The sequence below is a fragment of the Anas acuta genome, chromosome 3 (assembly GCF_963932015.1).
Source record: "Anas acuta chromosome 3, bAnaAcu1.1, whole genome shotgun sequence".
Taxonomy (NCBI): domain Eukaryota; kingdom Metazoa; phylum Chordata; class Aves; order Anseriformes; family Anatidae; genus Anas; species Anas acuta.
Genome location: NC_088981.1, coordinates 93,985,145 through 94,010,041, shown reverse-complemented (window position 1 = coordinate 94,010,041; position 24,897 = coordinate 93,985,145). Strand labels below are relative to the sequence as shown.

Sequence of the window (24,897 nt, the reverse complement as noted above, 5' to 3'; positions counted from 1 at the left end):
ACAATCACATCCTCCACCAGTCCTTCTCTGTTTGTGAAGAGAAGGTCTAGCGGGGCACCACCCCTGGTAGGTTCACTACTCAGCTGCGTCAGGAAGCTATCTTCCACGCTCTCCAGAAACCTCCTAGACTGCTTTCTCTGAGCTGTGTTGTGCTTCCAGGATATGTCAGGGAAGTTGAAGTCCCCCACGAGAACAAGCGCTGAAGATTTCGCAACTTCTGTCAGCTGCCTGTAGAACTCCTCATCCGTCTCCTCATCCTGGTTCGGCAGTCTATAGCAGACCCCGACCAGGACACTAGCCTTGTTGCCCCTGCCGATCCTAACCCAAAGGGACTCGATCTTGTCATTCCTAGCCTCGAGTTCTACAACATCGAAAGACTCTCTAATATAGAGAGCCACACCGCCACCCCTTCTGTGCTGCCTGTCCCTTCTGAAGAGCTTATAGCCAGGCATCGCAGCACTCCAGTCATGAGACTGGTCCCACCACGTTTCCGTGATGGCAACCAAGTCGTAGCCTGCCCGCTGCACGATGGCTTCCAGCTCCTCCTGTTTGTTACCCATGCTGCGTGCATTGGTGTAGATGCACTTCAGCTGGGCCATTGCCTTATGCCCTGGCCTTGCCATTGCTCCCCCTGGCACAGCCCCAACAATCCTTGCTTCAGCCCCATCCCCCTTCTTACCTAGTTTAAAGCCCTATCAATGAGCCCCGCCAGCTCCTGGCCAAGGATCCTTTTTCCCCTAAAGGATAGGGACCCGTCTACGGCCATCAGACCAGGTGCTGAGTAAACTGCCCCATGGTTGAAAAACCCAAGATTTCTGCGTTGGCACCAGCCCCGGAGCTGCGTGTTTAACAGGTGGGCTTTCCTTGTCCTCTCCGTACCCCTCCCTGCCAACGTAGGGATGGACGAAAACACTACCTGCATTCCCGCTCCGTCCACTAACCGTCCCAGCCCCCTAAAGTCTCTTTTGATTGTCTTCAGGCTTCTGTCTTCAATGTCGTCACTGCCCGCCTGGACTATCAGAAGAGGATAATAATCAGAGGGGCGTACCAGGTTGGGAAGCTTCCTGGCAACGTCCCTGACCCTGGCCCCAGGGAGGCAGCAGACTTCCCTACGGGTAGGGTCAGGCCGACAAATAGGGCCCTCTGTTCCCCTAAGGATAGAGTCTCCCACAACAATCACCCTTCTTTCTTTCTTGATGGAGGCAGTCCTGAGGCGTGGAGTTGACCTCCTCACCCTAGGCATCCTCCTGGGAACACTTTTTACCTCTTCCTCAGTTGCTGGTCTGTCAAGCTCCAGGGCCTCAAACCTGTTGTGTAAGGGCACCTGGGAAGGTGGGGCTGGAAGGGGAGGGCATCGCCTGCCATGTCGAGCAGGGACCTGTTTCCATTCCTCCTCAACTCCCAGATCCCCCTGGCCCCCCCACCCCTATATATTGCCATCCCTATCTATTGTTCAGCATGATGCCAGATGGTATGGAATACCCCTTTGGCCAGTTTGGGTCACCTGTCCTGGGTCTGTCTGTCTGTCTGTCCCCTCCCAGCTCCTGCTGCACCCCCAGCCTGCCCCTTGGCAGGACAGAGTGAGGAGCTGACAAGTCCTTGCCTTAGTGCAGCACTGCTCTGCAACAATTAAAACATCAGTGTGTTATCAACATTATTATCATCCTAATCTGAAACACAGCACCCTACCAGATACTAGGAGGAAAATTAACTCTGTTTTAGCCAAAACCGGGACACAGCTACAAAGAGGCAGTACCCATCTGAGAAGGCACCAAATGGAAGGCTTATTTAAAAAAAATAAAGTGCTGTTATTAAAAACTCAGTAGAAGATAAAAGACACTAGTCAGTCCGTATTTCTTCAATAGTAACTTTATTCTGGGCAGGAGACTTGACACAGAGGGAAAGAAAACGTTTGCAACAGTTTTGAACAAAAACACTGAAGGAACAAGAACCATTACTTCTTTAAGATCGTACTCACATCAACAATTCCACAATTCCTCTTCCACAGAAGCTCAGAAATGTTCTCCTCTCCTTCTGGAAGAACCTACTCACAACAACAGCCTTATTAGACATGGAAATACCATGGAATTGGTGAAGTTTTTTTTTGGCTAACATCATGGCACTCACACAAGACTTTTATCAAAACCTGGATTACAGAGACGAATGATCTACTGTCAGGCTCCTTTACTTCCAACAGCCATTACATGCTATGCATAAGGCAGAGAAAAAGTAGACAGCAGAATTCGAGCAACACTTTGCACAAAGATGCTGCTAAACATTAAGACACAAAGGAGTAGGCTACATATGATAAATTCTCAGATGTGCTGCTTGCCCAGATTTCAGTGTAACAAACAGACTAACATCTTTTCCACCTGTGCTGCATGGTGAGAGCACAGCATGATATACTGCTCAGCCAAGTCAGTCCTTACTCAGAAAGAACATTCTCCAACATCTGTAGGAATCTGCTTGAGTGAAGGTTACAAGAGTGCTGCCAATATACTAATACTTCACAATTTTCTCATCCAACTAAGTTAAAACTAGAAGTCATTCAGAAATGTCAAAGATTATTAGCTTTTTTTCCCCTCAAAAATAATGGCTTTTTTTCTTTCAGGAAAGGGGGAGTTGTGCCAAAAAAAAATTGTAATACTATTTTTCTAATATTTTTGCTGGGCTGACCAAAACCTGAATGCCATATTCCGGTTCACTGCTGCAGGGCTGTGCTGATAAAAGTTCAAAGATTACAGGCCAGGTCCAGATTCAACATGTACCATGTTAAGCATGCTGAGTAGTCCCCATTGTCAGCGGCGAGAGACCCAGGCATATCCAGGGAGCTATTAAGTTCTCAGGCAAGCTGAGTTTCTTGTGAGTGATTCTCACTTACCTCTGGTTTAGAGAATCAGCTCACGCTTAGGCACCAGTGGTTAGGTAGGATGAATCCAAGCCTCAGCAGCCCGTTCTTGTGACTTGTCTCCTGCTTCCATTAATAGGAATTATATGCATGAAACAGACTATAGAAATCGCCTACTTAGGTCTAAGGATATTTAGGACAGGTTTAGGGTATTTTCTCTTGAACTGATTATTCAGCGATAAAATAAATTAAATGATATCTAGACATAAATACAGGTATTTCTTTCCAACAAGAGAAACAACTATCTTTCCAGTTCTAACACAAATATACATATTTCCCTTTCCACTCAGCCAAGACAACATCAGCATGTGCTCCAGAGTTGGAATGGCTGCTTTAGGGCACTGCTACGCATTGGCATCACTGTACTTGTTTGTATCAAGTAATTAGAGTAGCTGGACATGTCCGTGGCACATATAAGTCTTATATGTATACCTCTATAATGCCTTCTGCTCCTTTTTTGCCTTGTACTGTCTCACTGTGGGCTGAGTTTGTTAAAGCAAACAGTGACCAGTGTCCCTCACGGTTCCCCCGTAGCACTGAGCCAGCAGCCTACTCTAGGGTCCTGTTTCCTGAGTCCCGTACGTTCTCCACGGAAAGAACTGAAGGTGCCAGGGCATGCCACCAGCCTCCAGTCCGCAGCGGGTGCCCCTTGTGGGTGCAGGCAGACCCCACAGGTAGGACTGCACTCACACACTAGCACTTCGCCTCCTTCAGATGGCCAGATGCCCAGAACCGTACCTGCTCTGAGGATCTTAGTCTCCCAAATTTAAGATCTGCCCGACCTGTTCATAAAATGAGTTCAGGTGAGGTTTCCCAGAGCTAAGCATTTCTGCACACTTCTGCAGGAAGATGTGTTTTCACAGCACACTTCAGCTTTGATGGTGCTTTTCCAAAGCACAGCTATAAAATATGTTCTCCCACAGCACTGTTTTATCCACAGGGCTAATCTTCTGTGGAAGGAGCTGCAGGAACACCCAAATGCTGACTGTGATCACAACGAACCTTTTGCTGCTGGCTGAACTCTGGCACTCCTTTCCAGTGCAGAAATAACCCAGGCTATGAGGCTATTCTCCTTTGTCTATAACCCGCTCATTTGTTCTCTCCTATAAACTGAGTTAAATGCTTTTAGTGAAATCAATCACAATTTTAGAATGTTTTTTAGTAGGATGAGGTAAGGTCCCAGTTTTTCCCAGGAGAGCCTGGGGGCCTAACTTACAGAACAGAGGACATACTCTTCACTTTGCAGTGAAGTCCTACTGAAAAGCAGAACTGAAACTTAAATTGATTCATTTGCTCCAGATTTATGTTTTTCCCAAAAGTGATTTAAAACAGTTATAAAATAGATAGAATAGATACTGTTTCCTTAAACTCTGCTGCTGCTGGTATCTCACTAATACTTTGTTACTGTGAAACTAGCTTTGTAATTGTCAATACTGTCTTAAATCTGTCTTTGCATCTTATATTCCCAACAATGACAAAAAAGCAGAATCTACTTTCTCTCCTTAGAAGTCATTAGGAAACATTTACATGAATTTAACAGAGGTAGGTCCACATTCTATTTCATAGTGAACAACACCAAGAGGTAACTTTGAAACAGGACAAACAAGCATCGGAAAACAAATCTACCGAATACCCTTTACTAAAGAAGACTACCAAGATTTGGTAAAAGCAAAAGAATGGGACTGGAAAGCTGGACAGCAGCTCACCAAAAACCTTGTAAAGGTAAAAATAAATACTACAACAACAACAAAGCTTCCCACTGACTTCCAGCAGTCTCTCAGTGAATGCAAAGGAGAGTTTAGACTGTTACTCATCCCTACTCATTGATGTCAATACAAAGCAAATGAGTGTACAACCACAACAGCATGGCATCAGGATGTGGCACTGCTGAAATTATAAAGCCTCATTTAGCACATCAATTTCCAACAATATTTAATGAATGCCCCTTCCTCACTACTTCTCTTCCACTGCAATATTGCACCACTTTGCTTCTTTTTTTTTAAAACCCACTTTTATAAAAAAGTTGAATCCAATAAAGGAAAAGTTAAATTTTAAAAAAGTTTTATATAAAAATTTATCATATAAAAATGCCAAGACCCCTCAACCATATATACAAAATGATTTTGTTATGAAAATAACTGGACCCAATTATATAACAAAACAATTTCATACAAAAGAAGTACAAGATTGCATCCAAATTAATACAAATAAAAGTTAAAAAAAATGCCTTCAAAAAGGTCTCAACCATAGAAGATCTTTTAAATTTACAGGTATACAAAACAATATAAAATTGTCTTGTGTTAGTCACCATTTCATGGGAAATATACACTGGTTCAGGAAGTTTTTCCGTGTGTCACCGGTTAGCACCATACTTTGCAGACCAGTCAACGCGGCCGTGGATCGGCTGAGCTGGTGGCGGGAGAGGCATTAACCTTGGTGTGCTTTTTGAAGGGGAGTTGAATGCGGGCCGTCCAGGATGGGGTCTTACCAACTTCGGAGAAGCATAATCTAAGGGGCAAAAGAAAACACCAGGAGATAAAGATTCGGTAAGTAGCTGTCCACATTGGAAAACAACTGGATCAGATCTAGAACATCATTTCTTGATGAAACAAGCATCAGCAAATTCTATTCAAAAAAATGATGTGAAACACCAGAGGATCCAATCCCTAAACCCTTATCATACAAGGAGTATCTATGTCTCGGATTTGAAAAGTGTGAATTCTGTGCCAGCTCTCGCACCAGACTCTAGAATCCACTGAAATATGCTTACTGGTTAACAGCTGTGGACAAAAACATGTAATTCATACACCAAAAAATAAACCTTCTCCATATGAAGTTCACGAAGATTATGAACTATTTGTTCCAGTCACTCAAATATTTACAAAGCAAAGCAAAGATATGTAACTCAGTGCTGCACGTATGCAGCACAATCAGAGTAATGAGCAAGGGACTGAGACAGTGTTGGCACTATACTTACTAGAAGATGGATCTGCAATTGGTGCTAACTGAACCCTCTGCCCAGCAGAGCCTACTTCCTTCTTCAGAAACGAAGGGATATAACCACTACTTAGACCACTTGATCCTATGGGACCTGAAAGAAATGGCAAGAAACGTTGGAGGTCAATACAATAGATCTCCTGTACCACCAGCAGATGATAGATGTGTGAACTGATGGGCCATATTTGAGATCAAGGCTGATCGTGGACTGATGGAAACAGCAACTTTGCTGAAGACAGAAATCCACACATCCTTTCCTCTGTTCAGAAAGCTTCTACTAAAGCCAGTAAGAGTGCCATTTAACAACCTGTGACAGATTTGTGTTCCAAATCTGGCAAGTCAGACACCAAAATTGTCCTTAATATGAGCAAGAACACATTTGACTGACCCCTTTAGATAACCTTTAAGAACTGGAACAATAGTTATAAATAAAACCCTCTAGTCTTATACCACAGCTGAACACTAAACACGTTAGCATGTACAGATCTATGGCACATATTCCTATAGTGTAATAGAGCAGTACAGCCACGGCACAGCATATTGTGGGAAATTATGGTAATAAGGAAAAAAGGGAAAAACCTAATGATATCCTATACAGCTACAAAAGAATCAAAACCTTGTAGAAGAGCCAGAAAGGAGCCATGTGCTACATATATACTGGTTCTCACATAGTTTATCTATTTACATCTCCCATCTTAAATTTAAAAAAAATCATCTTCTGATTAAATTACATCCAAATTTTTAAGGGTGTTTTTATTTTTATTTAAGAGCTTCTAAAGGCCCCAAATATTTTTTTGACCAAGAAACAACAGAAAATTTCTCAATCTAATGTTTTTGTAAGAACATATGCAAAACAAGTACCACACTGCAGAGCTGTAACGTCATGTGAAAACATGAAGCCAGGAGAGATTAGAGAGGGAATAAATAGGTATAATTTAGAAAGTCAACATGTTTAAGTATATCTGGTAAAATCTAACGTTAAAATCTACAAAATAATTACTTCAAATCCAGTAATAGAGATTAAGGGATTAAATACCTGAAATACCAGATGTCAAAAGATACTTGCAGACAAAAAACGGAAGTGGCTTTTTGTCTGATTTTTTTAAAGCTACAATTATTCCACTATTTTAAACAGCATCAATTAAAAGACACAAGGATAGAATTTTATTCACATAACAAGAGTGGTCTGTATGGCTATTTCAGTTTCTACCATTTTTCTTCTTTGTGACAGTCACTTAAGCAACAGTTTGGTTAAAATAACTCTGAAACCTGAAAATATGACTTACAAAAACTGGCAAAAGGAAATTAAAGGCTAGATGAAGTATTTCAGGTTGTACACACCTGAGCTGTCCATACTTCTATGCATGTGGTACTTCAACGCAGCCTTTCAGGGATTCATTAGAAGAAATGACTATGTTTTAGTTTCGTGTCATCTCCATGTAGTCTCATTACTGGACATAAGAACAGGCCTGGCAGCAAATATCCTTGGAGATGACAATGTACTACAAATGGTTGACCCCAACACACAGCTATTTGGAATTGCAGAGACATCTTACCTGAATTTATCCTGTTAATACTTCCTCCCAAACCTGAAGCTTTCCCAGGCAAACCAGAACTGGGCCAGGGATTAGACGGAATGGACTCTTTGCTCGAAGTGGAGACTAAGCTATTCCTTGTGTTTACTCCTATGACAAAAACACAACAATTACCACACTAAAAATCTCTGATTACGCAGGCCTGCATTCATTCCATCTCATACACAATCTTAGAGCAATTGTTCGGTTCCATGAATATTCATGAGACAAGTTAAGGGCATTTTCTCTTCCAGTCTAGAAGATCAGTCATATCCTTCTTAGGGAACCAGGGAACAGCCTGGCACATTAGCAGACATTTTCTACCACACTTAAAAGCATAAAAGAGCGTGTGATAGAAGGGAGAAATGTCAGCAATCCTATCCCCCTTCATGAAAGCAGGATTTATCTCAGTTGCTAGACTGCTAAAATGTAGTTGGCATTATTGGCCAACTATATTAGCAAGAAAGCTCTTCCTCTCCTCGTTTTCTTTAAGTAATAGCCCCCCCTTCCACAAATTCAAAGGATAAAGCCTAATGTATTTCGTACCATTGTTGGAATTACAGGATGAAAAAGAAGTATTTGATACTAACCAGGTAGATACCTAGAATGTCTCAGGTAGTGCTGCTTTGCTGCAGAAACTCGCAACGTGGGAGTGTCCTGCCGAGGGAAGGTAACGTGGGAAGGTGCACTGCTGCCAGAGCCAACAGCATCCGAAGGCTTCAGGTCCAAAATGCTTTCAAATCTATAACCCAAAAATTGCTACGCTTAGTCCAATACTTATAGCATATGCTTATCCACAGTTGGCCTTCTCTCCTCCATCCCATCTCCACGAATCACTTCCTCATATTGTGTTTGCTACAGCATAAACACACAGACAACAGGGAATATTTTCAGCCTGAAACCATACAAGTGCCCCTAAAATTCTGACCTACACTTCTAGCTCTCTAATAAATTGCTTTCTTGGTTTTTATATATCACCTAGTAAGTTTTTCTCTACTGTGTCTGATCCATGGAAAATGCAGGTTAGAGTCATGTGATACAGTTTGTATGTGGGAAATATGTTGAAATTTTTAATATGGAAAAAAGAAAATATACATTCAAAGATGAATTTGGGAAGACTTAAGTATTATTTTCAGTGGAGAAAAATGAGCAAGAAACTGTACAGAAAGATGGACTGTCCATGAAAGAAGATGTTTCAATTGAAAGGTCAGCATTCAACAAGAAGCCAGGACAAAGTAGGAGAGAAAAAAAAATGCACAGATATATGTTTCTAGATTCACAGAAAGCATAAAAACAATATTATGCAAAAAATAAGACCAAATAGCATACAAACATAATAAAAAACAACTTACCTACAAAGAGTTTCATCATTCTGCCTCTTTTTGTTTTTCAGGTCAACTCTTGTGACAGAAGAGCCAAAATCAAGGTCTTCCAAATCATCCCAGTCTTCAGAACTCTTCACTGTTCTAGCAAGATGCCCCCATCTCCGCCTAGCTTTTGGTTTAAGTTCACCGTTTATGTTCTCAGTTCCAGCAGATGTTTTCTGTTACAATAATTGAAAAGAAACAAACCCAGACAGTTACACTACAAACCAGGTGATAGGACCAAAGCAGCTTTTCTTCCTATCTGAAAGGGCAAGAGTGGTAGCAGAGCTGTAACAGAAAGCTAGTCCTTCTTTAAACATGCTAAGAACACAATCTGCAGCCTGTAGACCTTATTACTTGTCTTCCCCATTTCATCCCATATTAAAATATCTTACACTGACAGAAGAATAAATTTCTTGGGTCTCATTTCCAATTCCACCTGTCTTTCACTGTACAACTTCTGAACAACTAGCACATTTGTATTCCTTAACCCATCTTGGGAACACAAAACCATATGTACATTTATGTTTCCACTAGCCTGTACCTGCATATTTATAGAAAATATTCTCCTTGTGGGACAGCGCAGACACAAATTTGCCTCTCCTTAGTCATTTAAGTGTTATTTGTACATTTCAACCTTGAGTGAATCAGTACATTGCCAGTACAGATCCTGCTTAAGACCAATTGTTTATCAGAAGTGTTCACAGTGGTTTAGCCATCTATCTTATGCATCCATTCTCCTTGTATAATCAGCATAAATGGCAGGTTCTTACTCTGAAAGAATCCGTTGTCTTCCATGGCCTGTACAGAAACCCAAAGGGTTGTCTTAGTTATGTAAACTGGATGACTTAAATGGACTAAGCTAACAGACCCCCAACGTAATTCAATACCATTTAGCTTAATAGTTTTATCCCTGGCATCAATCACATTAATATGCACACCACTGTACATCATTTTACTCATGTAAAATCACCCTTTATAACAAAGGGAAGTGTAAAATGCCGTAAAATAAGAAATCAAGTTGCTTGTTTTATAGCAATTGGATTTAGATTTCAACAGACTAACTTCCAGTTTACACCAGAGAGTCATAGCTGTTCTTTATTCACATTACCTGTACTTTTAGTTCAGTACAAGAACCCCATGCAAGAGAGCAAGAAAAAATAAAACAGTTCAGGAAAATCCAAATGCTAGATGGACCTTTACCTGCTGAGGAACCTTATTGTGAATTGCAGGAAGAAGAAGCTGGTTAGACTTGTCTTCCTGCAAATAGTTACTGTGATCAGTCCCAGAGTTGTCTGTCTTATATGGATAGACCAAATGATGAGAAGCCTGGCTTTGCTGAAATGCTCGTGAAGAAATACGGGTGTGGGATTTTGAAGGAGGTTGTGGTGGCGGGACAGGCTTAATATGCAGAGATGATTTATCATGGAGTTCCTTCTGTTTTGCCAGGTCCTGAACACCCAAGGCATGCCCAACCTGGAAATATGGATATCGGAGTGCCTAAAACATAATGAAGAGGTTAGGATCCATCTTAGGAAACCAGTTTCTAACTTACCTAGCCCTATGGGACAGTACAAATTTTATTTACCCTTTTCTGAGGTAGAAAATAGTAGAAGGTGCATCTTTCAACACCAGACCCTAGTGAGCACAATCCACCTCAGAATATGCTGCAAAAGTAAAAAAATCTCAACAGATATCAAGTAATCAGATCACCTGTGAGTGTCCACAAAAGGGAAAGGTTCTGCAGAATGGTAAATAACTTCACCAGGAAATGTGTGATCTAGAGGCATGTTCCACTGTTCTCTGTCTTTGTGCATGCGAACATTCCTATGTGGAAAGGCATGAGCAACTGTCATCACAGATTCATCCATCAAGACTTGAATGACCCCAGAGACATTCTATCTCTTCCATTCTCCAGTGAAATAAACATATCCCTTATGAAAATTAGCATTTCTCTTTCTTGGAAGATATGTTGGTAAAATTGCCTTATCCTGCCTTACAAGTAATCAAGGAACTGTCAGTAAAGGCAATTCATCTCTGCTCACCTTGGTGTTTCAGGGATACTCATTTTCTCTCCCCAGAGACCTCTCACTGTAAAAAAAACTGCTAAAAGCTCAGGTTTCTCACCATATTTATACTTACTCCAAAACAGGTGCTAAGAATTATCGGTCAATGGCTCTTAATACCAAGTTATATTCAGTGTTTTTGCTTTTCATTACCTCTGTGATTTCTTGATCTATTTTACTTTTAAGATGGTTTAATTAACTTTAAAGCTTTTTATTAGAATTCGTACTGAAGGTCTGATATTGTAGAGGTTCACCTACAATCCTACTGAAGTCAAATCAGATTTGAACCCAGAATAACATCTGTTTTTCAGAAGGTGCCCTGCATATTTCATTAGTTGGGCGCTATCACTACAAGCACTGTTACCTAAAAACCACTGGCTACCACCGCCAACAGGACTGCTGTACATGCACTATTTGGACTATGTTTATATACAGCACGTTGGGACATATTTACAGTGCGATCAAGCCCACACTGTCCTTCAAATAGCGTTGATAAGGTAGCTTTGTCTAAGCAACAGTGGTCTGGATGGATTGGGTAACAGTGAGGTGAGCTGAAAGCTGGCTGAATGGCTAGGCCCAGAGGGTGGTGATCGGTGGAACAAAGTCTGGTTGGAAAGCAGTAACTGTCAGTGCACCCCAGGGGTCACTGATCTGGGAGGGGTGGCTGATACACCACAGTTGTCCTACAAGAGGGACCTTGACGTGTTGGAGAAGTGTTCTGACAGCAACCTCATGAATTTCAGCAAGAGGAACTGCCAAGAGCTGCACCTGGGGAGGAAGTGAGCCCAGGCACCAGTACATGTTGGGGGTCACCCAGCTGGAAAGGAGCTGGGGGTCCTGGTGGACACCAAGCTGAATGTGAGCCAGCAATGGGCTCCCACTGCAAAGGGGGCCAACAGTGTCTTGGGCTGCACTAGGACCGTTACCAGCAGGTCAAGGGAATGATCCTTCCCCTCTACTCAGCCCAGGTGAGGCCACACCTGGAGTGCTGGGTCTGGTTCTGAACTCCCCAGTACAAGAGAAAGACCAACAAAGGGCCACAAAGGTGATTAAGGGACTGGAGCATCACATATACTCAGAAAGGCTGAGACACCTGGGACTGCTCAGCCTGAAGAAAAGGCTCAGGGGGAATCTTATCAATGCCTACAAATACCTGAAAGGAGGATGAAATGAGGTTGGAGCCAGGCTCTCTTCAGTGGTGCCCAGTGACAGGACAATAGGCAATGGACGCAAACTAGAGCACAGGAGCTCCCATCTGAACATGGGAGAAACTTCTGTGCTGTGAGGGTGACCAAGCACTGGCACAGAGAGGCTGGATGAGTCTCCGTCCTTGGAGATACACAAAAGCTGTATGGACATGGTGCTGGGCACCCTGCTGTAGGTGACCCTGCTTGCGCAGGGAGATTGGACCAGATGCCCTCCAGAGGTCCCTGCTAACCTCAAGCACTCTGTGATTCTGTGACACATCTCAACAGCAATGAAAGAAAGCACAGCACCATACTATATGCTCCAGCATCCAGACATCCTACCTTCAATCCTCTGTAATTCACAGCAACTAGGTTATACTTAATTCAGGTGCACATACACTGCAGTCACACAGAAAACTGAGGACACAGCCCATGCAGTTAATGCTGCACACAACAGATTGATTACTCCCTTTTAATTACTCCCCTTTGTCTTGGAAATCGTTCTAGGCTTGTGCTCTTTTCCCTTCTGAGAACTGAATCCCTGAGCAACTGTTAAACGACTGCCTAAAAAAGTGACTTGTGATGGAAAGAAGAGTCATATGTGGAGATGAGAAAAAGAAAACAGAACCAAACCTGGCTAGCTGTTGGCCGCTTTTTGGGGTCCCACTGCAGCATGTCTCTCATAAGCTGCACTGCTTCGCTGCTAGCGTTAGGTATGAGGGTTTTCAGGTTGTTAGGTACACACTGAGGCCAGCGAAAATTCATGGAGGATGAAAGTTGGTAGCCTTCGGGCCAGTCATTCTGGAAGAATGAGATTTCCAAGCACAAAGTAAGTTCAAGTGTAAAATATCATAATGCCTAAATATACTAGCATATATTCTCCAGTCAGGAATAGACTACATCCAGCTATTCTAGAAGGTTTTAAGGATTTCACTAGAAATTTTCACCTCAGAACTCCAGTGGGAGGTCAGTCTTGCTTTATATCTGATCATGATAGAGGTATAAAGGTGACCATTTGCCATGATTCCAATTTTTATCCTCTTAAGGCATAGTTTTATACACAATAGGCAAAAGATAAGGAAACGTCAATGTCAAAATAAATCACAGTCTGATGACTGTTTGCTGTTCAGCACTCTATTTCTCCTCCTCTATACTTCATTTTTTCTAGTATAATACTTATATAAATATAATACTTATGTATAAAGCATAAAGTAAAGGTAAATTGATTATTATTAATTGTAGAATACCTTGACTATTATTGCAGTGTGGAATGTCACTGTACCCACCTTCTTTGGTGTCCCCAACACCTGGCAAATTTTGAATATGGTATCAATTTCACTGGCACCTGGGAAGAGAGGCCTCAGCGTGTAAACTTCTGCCATTATACAACCAACAGCCCAAATATCTATTGGAGAACTATAGCTGGTGGATCTCAGTAGGACTTCAGGAGCCCTGTACCTGTAACAGCGAGGGGAAAAATGTAGAGGAACAAATCCCAACAATAAAAAAAAAAAAGTCAAACACAGGCATACACAAAACCATTCTGCTATTCTTTTCTGTTAATAGAGAACATCCCTTAAAAGCTCCTATAAGATTTTTTTTTTCCTAGAACAAAGATTTAAAACCTACGTAAGCTCTTCTAAGTTCTCTTTTGCCTTCCTGACATGTAGCATTTCTAGCATGTACCACCTGTGTTAACAGGTCCCTCTCAGTTCTTGTTCTGGTGTCATCTGCAAACTGTCTTGCACTAATTGAAGCTTTTTGAATTACGCCAAACTTAAACAGAAGTTTGACAAAGAGGAGGAGTCAAAAGTGGCATTATATTCTGCACTAATTTTATACTACTTATCTAAAGGCTTGATTATAAGACCTGCAGATTCACGCAATATAAACTAGTACTTGCACTTACCATCTCGTGGATACGTAATCGGTGTAAGGAGGTCTAGATCGGATTTCTCGGGCTAAGCCAAAGTCTGCTATTTTCACAAGTTCTGGTCCCATGCACAGGAGGTTTTCAGGTTTCAAGTCTCTGTGAAAGAACCCTAAAATTCAAATGAAATATTGATGTGCATTGTGATGCCACACCCAGCTGTTCCTTTTATTTCCCACCTGGATTGTTTTGATTTAAGTCTTACAGCTGAAGCTTGAATAGCGGAACATGGAGTTCTGAGTCTGATATGGTCGGCAGAGCTAGTCTGTATAATGCTTGCTCACTCAGACTCTGAAGAACAGGATAAACGAATCAACTATTTTATAATAATTCAGACCATTTAGTTAGGTAGCTATCTTTCAAGTGTCACTTCCTTAAAATGAAAAACAAACAAACAACAAACTAACACCATTTAATATTAGTTTTATTCTAATTAGACTAGAAATCGTGCAATGAAACTAACAAAAACATTTACCAAAAAGATATTTTAAACAATAGAAATTAAAATATTAGGTGTTTTTTCTGTACTTTGAAGGCTTTTTTGTTTTGTTTTGTTTGGTAATCTGAGAACTTAACTCAGCAAGCACTGAACTACTCGTCGCCATATCATACAGCAGTTCTGAGTACTTTTTTTTTTTTTTTAGAGGGTTTTTTTTTGGTATTCTGGTAGGTTGTGATGCATTTGACAATCAGTAAAAATAATGGTGGTTTAGATGTTTTTTTAGGACTCTGAGAGCTGACCAACAACATTGTACATGACTGTATTTAGCAGGTCTAATTGCAGAGGGCAGTAAAACATGGTGATGAAGGTGTCTTAATCATTAAGATTTTTTTTTTGAGTGAGAATAAGATTTTTTATTATTATCAGTTAAGCAGGTCTTGTTACTACTAGCTAATACACCAGCTTTAGCTTTTACCGTCATTCTAAAAATTAAGTGCAAAGCCACGCAATGAAAGCTGTTTGTTACTCAGACTTTATTAAGACTATCTTACAGAGAACGTGCATTTTATACAGACACCTTTGTGTAACCTGGGAATAAAGCAGAGAATAACATTTATTTTATTCTCAACCTCAGAAGACCTCTGAGTCTATCAAGAATATGGCCATTAACATCAGGTAAGTTTTACAGGTAGCCAGTTGCCAGTTTGAGAATGTAGAAATCTACAGAAAAGAAATGAAGCAAACCTCCAAGTTGAAACATCAGGCAGCTATAAAACACAGATACCTGCTTTCTATTTTCAGTAACCTGAATTTCTAGTTTAGTGCCATTCTTTTGACCAATTCCTCTAATACAGTTATTACTATTCACTAAAACAAACAAACAAAAACCTTACACAGACACTATCTTGCTCTAATTCAAAATGTTTAGAGGTAAAACACAGCTTACCATGTTTATGGATAAATGCAAGTCCTTGCAGGATCTGATACATAATATTCCTAACTGTAGACTCAGGAAACAGTTTGTTTCTGTAGGATAAAAAAAAAAAAAAAGGAGGAAATAGACATTAATGATTAAGTTCACACATTAGCTTATGCTGTCTTTATGAATCAAAGGTAAAAGGTAACAATGACAATAAAACTACTAGCTATATTTTAAGCACTTTCAGGTAGTTTATTGCTCCAAGAAAACTTGCTCGGTATTTGTATTACAGCCATATGATTTTATGTTAAGACTATATGTGACAGTGAATTTAAAAAAAAATAAAATTGGCCAACCAAACCTTAACATGAACAGGTTATCAGGCACATTCCTCAAGACAACAAGAGTTCACGTTAATTCAGTAATTCTTCCAGCCTCTCCTCAAAGCATATTGAAATTATACTTTTCAATTTCCCTTGCTATTATCTAACAGCTGATGTGCTACTTCTTCTGCTATTTGAAAAAATAAGTCTAATCTCCTACCGGTGAAAACAAGAGGCACTTCTCATAATATTTAGACAAGATCAGCCATAGGAGGCTTTTTAATGATGGCCCCTTTTATCAAGAGAAGATTAAACAACCCTGGACCAGCTGCCTCTGCATATGCCAAAACATGGTTGAGATGGTTTGGGGGAAGGGGAGGTCCAAAAAAAATAATAATATTTAAACAGAAAGGACCTAATAGGGAATAAAGAAGGCGGCCTGGGCCTTATTCAATTCCTGAGCTTGCTTCCTCGAAAAAACGGATCACCACATATTTTGGAAGTGAAATCACCTATTACAGTCAGCTGTTCATAACTTCTTGTTTATTTTTTATATTACAGCAGAAAAAGAACCAAATTTCCTCTACAGTTCCTTCAAGCAAGGCTGGCAATTTTAACTAAGACTTAAGGAAATAAACCAAATTCTTAAAGGCCTGATTTATGCAATACCTAACCAGTCTGAGGCCTAGCTAAACTGGAGAGAATGTGTTGCATACCTTTATAGACATTTGCCCTTTTTGTTTTCATAAGGAGGTAGAATATATCAAGCATTTCTAAGAATTTTATCATAATTCCTAGAGATAATTGGTTTATGAGATACTAGAATTATTTTCTAGTTCATTATTCCATTTCATTAAAAAAAATCAGCATCTACATACACGTGCACAATTTAGTGACAGTTGTTTTATGCCTGTGCATGCATATTAAGTATTTCTACTCTTAAAAACGCATTTTATAAAGTATTTATGAAGCATTCACAGAGATATAACAATAATCTTATTTGGCTAAATGAAGTAAAATCACTGTCCTCCCACAGGCTTTCTACAGTCCATAGGAAGAAAATGACTTGTTCAGAATTTCAAAGTAGGGACCTATTTTACCCCAGCTTATGCTCTGGAGGATCCTATCGTGGCCAAAGGCTAAAATTAGGACTTTATTAATGCTTCAGCAAATATCAAAAAGAGGTAGATTTTCCTGAGAAGACTGACAGATAAAATTGGTATTCTCTGGACATGCCAGAACAAATTTCAAGAAAAACAAACAGGCAAAAAATTCCTAGAAGCAATTCCCAATTTGATCCCTCACAATTACTACACTTTTTGTTTATTTATTTGAGGAAGCCCATTGGAAGGGGTGGTAATACCTGCCTCTAATAGAAAAAGTGTTGCCAGCTGGAGTACTTCCCTAGAAATAAAAAGTTCTATATTTAATGTCTCCTCAGCCTGAGGGATGTTAAAAATTCACTGTTCCTAACTCTCAGAAGAGTGCCCTACTTATCTGTCTGGCTAATCTGAGAAGGGACACTAGGAACTCTCATTAAACTGTTTGGAATATGCTCAAAGGTGAAAGCCACAGCTCCTGCTGTAACAGCAGTTTAAGCCACAGTGATCGAAGCCTAAGCAAATGATCCAAAGTCCCTTGAAAAGTAACAGGGATGTTAAAAGTAAGCAGAACGAGCACATTACACAATTTGGAGTGGGTGATGCTGTTACATACCTTTCTTTCATTAACTGATAAAGATTTTCCTTCATGTATTCAAACACAAAGTACAGATGATCATTTTCCCTGATAACTTCTTTCAGCTTTACTACATTGGCATGGTTTAGTTTCTTCAAAGACTAGAAGGAGAAAATACAAACAGGATTTTAAAAGGGGCTTACTCTAACAGAAAGAAAAAGACTGGTTCACTGATGCAGAAAGACTTGGCTTCAAAACTTTAACATTTTAAACAATCAGATGGCTGTGAGAATAAAGACCAGATTTGCAAATATTGGCTGCTACATAAACCCTGGAAATTCTTGTTTTTCTTCATCCTTCCTTCTTTTTACATTTTCTACTCCGCATTCCTTCTTGTAGCAACACAGTTGTAGTGCAAGAAAAGTGACCTAGGTTTTCATTTGCAACAGTAACAGCAAAGCCTAGAAATTAAGGGAGAGCCTTAAAAGATCTCCTTAAAGCTTTGTTAATGTCTGAATTTCATGCTATGTCTCCAAACCAATTATCCAGAAAAAAACAACTGCATGTACAAAGGTTACTGCTGAGTGAAGGGCATGTGTTCTCAAGCTCTGCAAAACACACTGATCAGCTGCAGGTTTTGTGACATGAAAGCTGTCCCATTCACTCATTGACCACCCACTGAAAGGAAGCAGCAGCTCCATACAACCAAATTTTTTATTTTTATTTTTTTGTAAGACTACAGAATTTTGAAAAGACTACAGACACCCTGTTCAAATGCAAAGCCAGGAAAGAGGACTGTACGGACACATTCCACAGCAAATTTGGGGGAGACTTTTTGATGAAAGGGGTAGAAAGAATTTGGTGTTACTCAAAAATGTAACCGGGTTCTTTAATGTTTAAGTCAGCCATTGAATGAAGCAAGTACCTTAACCTCTCGAAGGTTCATGCATTCCTCCCAGGAATAAAACTTTCTCTTCATTCTACAATGGTACAGGGAAAAATAATTAATATGTGGTCAACATCAGCTACAATCTTAGATCCAGAAGTCTCATTACAGCTTAGCAACTCAGTTTCTTCATCTAAATATAAGGTGTTATTTCCTTTGTCAAAGAACTTTACATCACTAGACAAAGTAGGCTCTAGTAGAATTTTAAAACACCACTCTCACACAGGATTGCCTTATTTTGCATATGCATCTTTCTGCAAAGATGTTAGACCTTTCAACACATCAGGGCATGCTATTTTTCTTTTATGTATACAGTGTGTTGAAGCAGAGTCCAACTGTAAGAACAAGGGCAACAACAGTTACAACCAAGTCAGACTAAGTTTTGGAACAAATCTACTGAAAACCAAGTTAAATCACATCCCTGGGTCTCCAATTTCATCATATTCTACCTGCTCCTCTCCTTTATATTTTGATTTCTTTGTAATCTTTAAACATTTCCCCTACAAATTTTATTTCTTCATTTTACAATGTCCACTACTCCCTTGCTAGTTTCATCTATCAAGCCAATTGCTTTTCAAATTTGCCTTGCCTTTCAAGCTTTAACAGGAAGAAACTGTGGCAGATCCTTTGTATCCTAATCCAGAATATAACTGTACAAAGCAGATTTTAATAATAAATCACTACCTATTATTGTAATAATTTTCCAGTTTGAAATCAGTGCTTAAAAAATGTTAAGTATACTGACATGGTGTTCGTTTCTTGAAAGCTTTTACATTTTTTGTTTGCTTAAGCAGTGTTTCTGCAGTTACTGTCTTGTTCTTTCAGCCACCAGTCCACTTCTGTTCTTAATAGTGGGTTGGCAATAGCACGTAAGCAAACAGTTCCATCTTTTGGTTTGTTCTGAACCTCTTGAGTTTCCATCATGTTGCAAAATGAAAATCAGAAGTGTTTCTGATGAGGTTTGGTGCAGGAAAAACATCCCCAGCACAGAGAACTTGTGAAGTTGCTAAAGCCAGCTACTGACTATTCATACAAAGCAACATTGTAGTGAAAGCTCCTTTGACAAGTACATCTCTGGGTCATGGCTGGTATTTCAGAAAAGGATTTCATTGCAATGCAATGTCTCTCACCACAACCAGGACAAATAAGTCATTTACAAACTGAGGTCACTGCTGAAGTGGCAGACAAGGAAGACAAAAATCGAGTGGGCTTCTCAAGCAATTTTAAGAAAAACTTGAGCTGAAATGACCAGTACATAACAGAATATAAAGTTAAAGGCAATTACACTGCAGTATTAACATGAGATTGGAAATTAGACAGTGAAATATATGCTCCATGTAAGCAGCAGGGAAGGGGCTGCAGATCCCAAACAGCATTGCAGAATACTCTAACTAAAATACACAGCACATGCTTGACAGCATGGAGTAGCTGAGCACTATTATAGTACGCCTACGTGTCTCCTCCTCTCTCGTTTCTGCTGGGGCTTCGGAGGATACCAAGGACTGTTACTGAAGCAGCATGCAGGGCTCAAACAAGCACGCATGCTGTGGGGAACCTGAAGTGCTTAAACCAGCATGAGCAGGTGATGCAGATCGCAGAATGGAGAAATCCAGACCATGCACCATTAGGTAACACACAAACATACTTACTTTTTAATGGCTATTAGCTCCCCAGATTCAATGCTTCTCCCTAGGAGGACAGAGCCGTAGGTCCCATCACCAAGCTGTCTGATAGTTGTGTACCTATTCATGATGAGGATACTTTAACTGCAAGCGCATTTCAGTCCTTAGTGTCCTGAGTTCTTGTGTTGCTCCTCCGACTGTAACCAGTTCTTTCTGTGGCAGCATAAATACAGAGCACTCAGGACAGTGTCAACAGTTGCAGGAATCATGTTTTCAAGACTTAGCCTTTGGTCTGAAAGCACAGAACATAATCCACTTAATTTCTGCACCCTTCCGAGAGCGCTCGTTTGCAGACTCCATTCTCCTCAGAGAAACAGTCCCTGTAAGCTACAACCAAATACTTGTCTTGGTTTCCCTCCAGAAGCAGTCAGCCTTTACCTGGAGGTAACTGGGTGTGCTCCCCATGTACTCTCTCACGTACAGCTACAGGCACTTCACAGCGAGGTTGTAGCCAGCCCTAGTGACACATGCTATTACTGAAAGCAGAGGATGAAGTCTCATAGCTTATATTTTAAAATATTATACTCGTGTCAGGTAAGGCCAAACACACTTCTGCACAGTAGCCCTCAGCATCAATCAGTCTCTGGTAGTGGATACATCAGATTATCTATCAGACCGTTTGTCCTGACACTGCTCATATGAAATCCAGAATGATAGACATAAATCAAGAAAGTTCTTACTCCCTCATTTAATCTAATTGCTGCTGATATTTTCTAAAATTTATGTTACTTTAGAATAAATGGGATCTATTCTAAGTTAATCATACATTTGGTATAAAATAGAGTTCCCCTGCAATTAGGGTCTGGTCCCTGCTTTCTTTTTTGTCCAGCTCTCAGAGGACAGCAACATTCCTTGCTTGTGACTTTTGCCTTCTGTAACCTGCATTTCAGTGAGACTTGCACATTTTTTGTGGCTTCCTTAACTCTCTCCTCCATCTTGCCTTATTTCACAAACCAAACTATGATTTTAAAAGAACATTTATACAATATAGTCCCATTGCTGACATCAGTGCAAAGTCACAACTCTGTATATGCAAGATGTTGTGAAGATTCTTCGTTTTCATCTTCTACACCTATCAATCCCATTAATACTGGTACAAACAAACAAAAATTAAGAAATACAATGGCAATACACTTCTTGACAATCTTACACATCACGTATAAAAAAGAAACAGCCTGCCTCTGCCTTCCTCAGACATCAGGAAGCGTGTAAAACTGGCAAGAGGAACTGCCCTCTGGCAGTACCAGCATCTCCCCACACTCTACCTCAAGGAACCACGGCTGAGCAGTTTATGTTGGAGACCTAATCCCACTTTTGTACTGCTTGCTGAGGAACACAGAGCCTGCCTGAATGGCACTTTGGGGTACCAGTTTCTGTTTGTGCTTTTCCAGCACAGAATAAAGCTACATTTAGGCAACACTCAGCATTCAGGTTAAAAAGCTTTGGTTACTCCAGCTGGACAGTGTCTGGATGGTAACTCAGCTCCCAGGCATTTATTCAGATCCTTAGTGCAAATGTCAAACAGCAACAAAGCTTCCAGTGGTCTCCCAGTCTGAAAACGTAGTGCTGGTTAATATCCAAACAGATCATTTTATACAGTAACTTTGAACTAAAACAGATGAGACTCGTGGACTTTTCAGCACATATTCCCCTCACGAAAGGGTTCTGAAACTGTAATCGTAACAGATGCGATACCTTGCAATTTTGTGGACTGTAAAGCTCCCCTGACTCACCATCCACATGTCCCTTTCCTGGGGACTCTGACTACAGAGCATCTTTGCCTTATGTTTGACAACCACAGCTAACCAAAACTCACAGGACATTGCGAGCAATAACCTGCAATGGCTGCCATCAACGTCTACCGTTTGTTTGCTGCCTCTTAAATAGGCAAAGTGGTGAACATCACTGCCTTTTCCTCACTGGAGATACAGATTCAAGCCTCTCTGCTTTTAACAGCCACTGATCTTCACAGAACTTGAAAGAAACTATCTTTTGAATTCCAGCTCTACTGTTGAATGTGATCAAAAGCAGACAAATTAATGAAAATACTGCTGGAGCATATAAGGGAGGCAACAAACCCGTAGAGAGAAAACTGTCCAAAAGTCAAGATTTAAATGAGGTGTGCATGTTAAAATACATACTAGGATGCACTGAAGTTAGCACGACTCCTATGGAAACCCAAATCCACCTGTATGAAAATCCACTAGGCAAAAGCTTAATGATGTATTTTTTTTTGATTAATTGTATCAGTATTGTTTATTCTTGAGCTTATTAGTGAAACTCGTTTAAAAAAAAACTATTTTCCTTTGCAAGATTTACATTCTGTCCTTACCACCTTCTGCTCTCACCTTAAACTACTGGAATGAACTAAACATTAGCCTTAAAACTTCACAGAAATGGAATCCCACTGAAAAAAGCACACACGTCTTTGACAAACAGTTTGTGGAGCTCTAACACGTACAAACTATGTCGATGCACAAGCTCTGTATCCTAGTCTAGGTCTGCAGTCCAGACAGATGCACATTGTTTGAGGATGTAAATACAAACTGCAAAATCATCTTGGAGTGGAAGAGTTTCACTAATTTAATTTCAAGAAGCCCTTTCCCATCTGGATACAGCGGGGTTAGCTCTGAAGCTCCCCACTCTCTAGCTAACAGGTTTGAAGCACGGCAGCGCCGGGAACTGAAAGTGAAACTGGCTCCTTTTTCCTGCCCCAGCTGGGAGACACAAGAGCAAACAAGCAGCAAGTGGCTTTCCAGATTTGGTCTGCGTGCTGGCAACAATCTCGAGGCACTACTGGCAGCGCGTGTACAGAAAGGTGTGGTTTAAAGACCCAGGCTTAAATCCATGCAGCCCCTCTGACTACTGCTTTGTTAGCAAAGGTGATGAGGTTCCCCATTAAAGGCAAAACTACATGTAAGCGATGGGGAAGGCTCCATCAGTAACAAGGGGGCCCTCGAGGCTTTACAAAGCCGTCATGACACGAGTCACAGGCTCCCCTTGTGGGCAGGAGGAAGGGAGTGAGGGAGGGCAGGCAGGCAGCAGGGCTGCGGGCAGCCAAAGCCTCTCAGGCATCAGGAAGGTTCCTGGCTGCGCCCGAAAAAGGGAGGGCTCTGAGGGGGGACAAGGCAGTCTGCGAGCCCCAGCCAGCAGCCTGAGCAGGGATTAGGGCCCAGCTGGATTTTAGTATAATTACACGAAGATAATCCCCAGGGGACCGGCCTCGCTGCCATCTCTGAGATGAGTTTAAATCGCAAAACAGTGCGGCCACGCAGAACCACGGGACTGCTAACAACCAGCAGGAAGAGAGCTGCTTTCCTGTTACCGCTCAGGCATCCACAGCGCTTTCCCCGGCTGCAATCTTCCTGCTGCTGTGCAGAAGGCCTGATCCTGCCCTTCCTGAGCACCGCAGGCTCCTGCTGGCACTAGTGGGGTCACGGGAACAGGAGGAGGAGGCACACAAGGGAAACAAAGAACAAAAAAAAAACCTGGCCTCAAGCAACCTGACTGTCAGCCCCAACTGTAACAACAGCTCTGTCCTACCTGCTTTTCACCCTCCTTCATTTGGGTTTTAAAAGTACATCACTAAGTTATTTCCCCGGGGCTTGGGGTTTACAAAACAAAGCAAGCTGGGCTTGGAGCTGAGGAGCGTGGCACACGCAGCTCCTCCCCTGGGCAGTCTGTTGTGCCAGGGAATCCTGCAGTGAAGTGCACTCATTTAAGAGGAGGTTTGTTTAAAAAGCCTGAAAGGTCTGGATGCCCAGACCACGCAGCTACATAGAGGCTGATCTTCAGAGCAGTTACATTGCTTAAATTAAAGTAATATCTAAGAAGAATAGAAAGGAGTTAAATCTCCTTCTATAGGCATGCACGACGCTCAGTGAAGCCAGCTGGAGCTGGGTGTACTTACTCAAAAGAGATTTCTGCTTTAAGTCATCCCCGTTACATCGCATAAGCATAAATGTGTATTTGTGTCCAAGCCCGTGACAGAGCACCCTGCTTTGCTGTTGTTAGAGGCAGGCTTCCCTCACTCCCCGATGCACAGAGACACACCCAGCCAGGAGAAAAGCCTGACAGCTCTGCCTGCAGCCCCGAACTACAAGCCCCGTTACAGCCAGCCCGCTGTAGTGGTACCGAGGATCCCAAAACCTCAGCCAGTCCGCTCCAAAAGCGAGCACTGCCCCTGCTGCTCCAGAGCACCAACCCCACGGGCGTGCCTGCAGGCAGCCGGGGCACTTCTTGCTCTCTTCCCCACGATTTCAGCGGGTCTGAGCGCTGTGCCCCCCCCCATGGCGCCTCCCCGTTACCTGCCAGCAGCGCCCGGCCTGGGCTCTCACCTGCCTGCCCGCTCCACACGCGCATCCCTCACGGCTCCTCATGGGTGAGGGCTAACGGCTCCCGTGTAAGCGCACACCGGCGGTGTTTTCCTGAAGCAAACAAAGGCTGTTAGGCACATTTAAACCCCGATTCCCACCCGTTTTTGGAGCACCTCACCGAGCACGCCACGTACACCCCCCGCGCCAAACCTCCTCGCTGAGGCGGGGGCACCACCGCCTCCAGTCCCCTCCCCGCCCTCAGCCAGCCGCTAACGAGCCCGGCCCACTCACCCGCCGCCCGGGAAGAGCCTCCGGGCAGGGCAGGGCCCCCGCTGCCGGCCGGCAGCAGCAGCAGGCGCTGGGCCGCGGCGGCCTCGGGCGGGAGCCGGGCCCGGCCCCGGTCCCGGGCCGCTGGCCGAGAAAATGGCGCCGCCCAGCGGGGACGCGGCGCTGCCGCCGGACTACACTTCCCAGCGAGCTCCGCGCCGCAGCCCTCCGTGCGGGAGCAGGGCGGCGGAGCCGCGGTGCGCGCTGGGACTCGTAGTCCCCAGCGCGGCGGCGGCGCG

At 42.1% G+C, this 24,897-nt stretch overlaps 1 protein-coding gene across 4 annotated transcripts; it reads right to left on the bottom strand.

Annotated features, from left to right (window-relative positions):
- Positions 1 to 1,853: 1,853 nt before the first annotated feature.
- On the bottom strand, positions 1,854 to 24,770 carry CILK1 (ciliogenesis associated kinase 1). 4 transcript variants are annotated; one of them, XM_068678400.1, is made up of 16 exons: positions 24,623 to 24,770; positions 24,353 to 24,442; positions 23,341 to 23,440; positions 19,983 to 20,168; positions 18,313 to 18,367; positions 17,427 to 17,548; positions 15,415 to 15,494; positions 14,006 to 14,138; positions 13,383 to 13,554; positions 12,730 to 12,897; positions 10,047 to 10,343; positions 8,832 to 9,022; positions 8,070 to 8,221; positions 7,462 to 7,590; positions 5,886 to 5,999; positions 1,854 to 5,416 (listed from the first exon to the last, which is right to left on the bottom strand). In XM_068678400.1, the coding sequence occupies exons 4-16, from the start codon at positions 20,081 to 20,083 to the stop codon at positions 5,262 to 5,264; spliced, it is 1,869 nt and encodes a 622-aa protein (XP_068534501.1). In that variant the 5' UTR covers positions 20,084 to 20,168; positions 23,341 to 23,440; positions 24,353 to 24,442; positions 24,623 to 24,770; the 3' UTR covers positions 1,854 to 5,261. The 4 variants fall into 4 exon arrangements, with proteins under 4 accessions (XP_068534501.1, XP_068534502.1, XP_068534499.1 ...); XM_068678401.1 differs by lacking the exon at positions 23,341 to 23,440 and having other exon boundaries at positions 24,323 to 24,442; XM_068678398.1 differs by lacking the exon at positions 23,341 to 23,440 and having other exon boundaries at positions 19,983 to 20,247.
- Between the last annotated feature and the right edge of the window lie 127 nt (positions 24,771 to 24,897).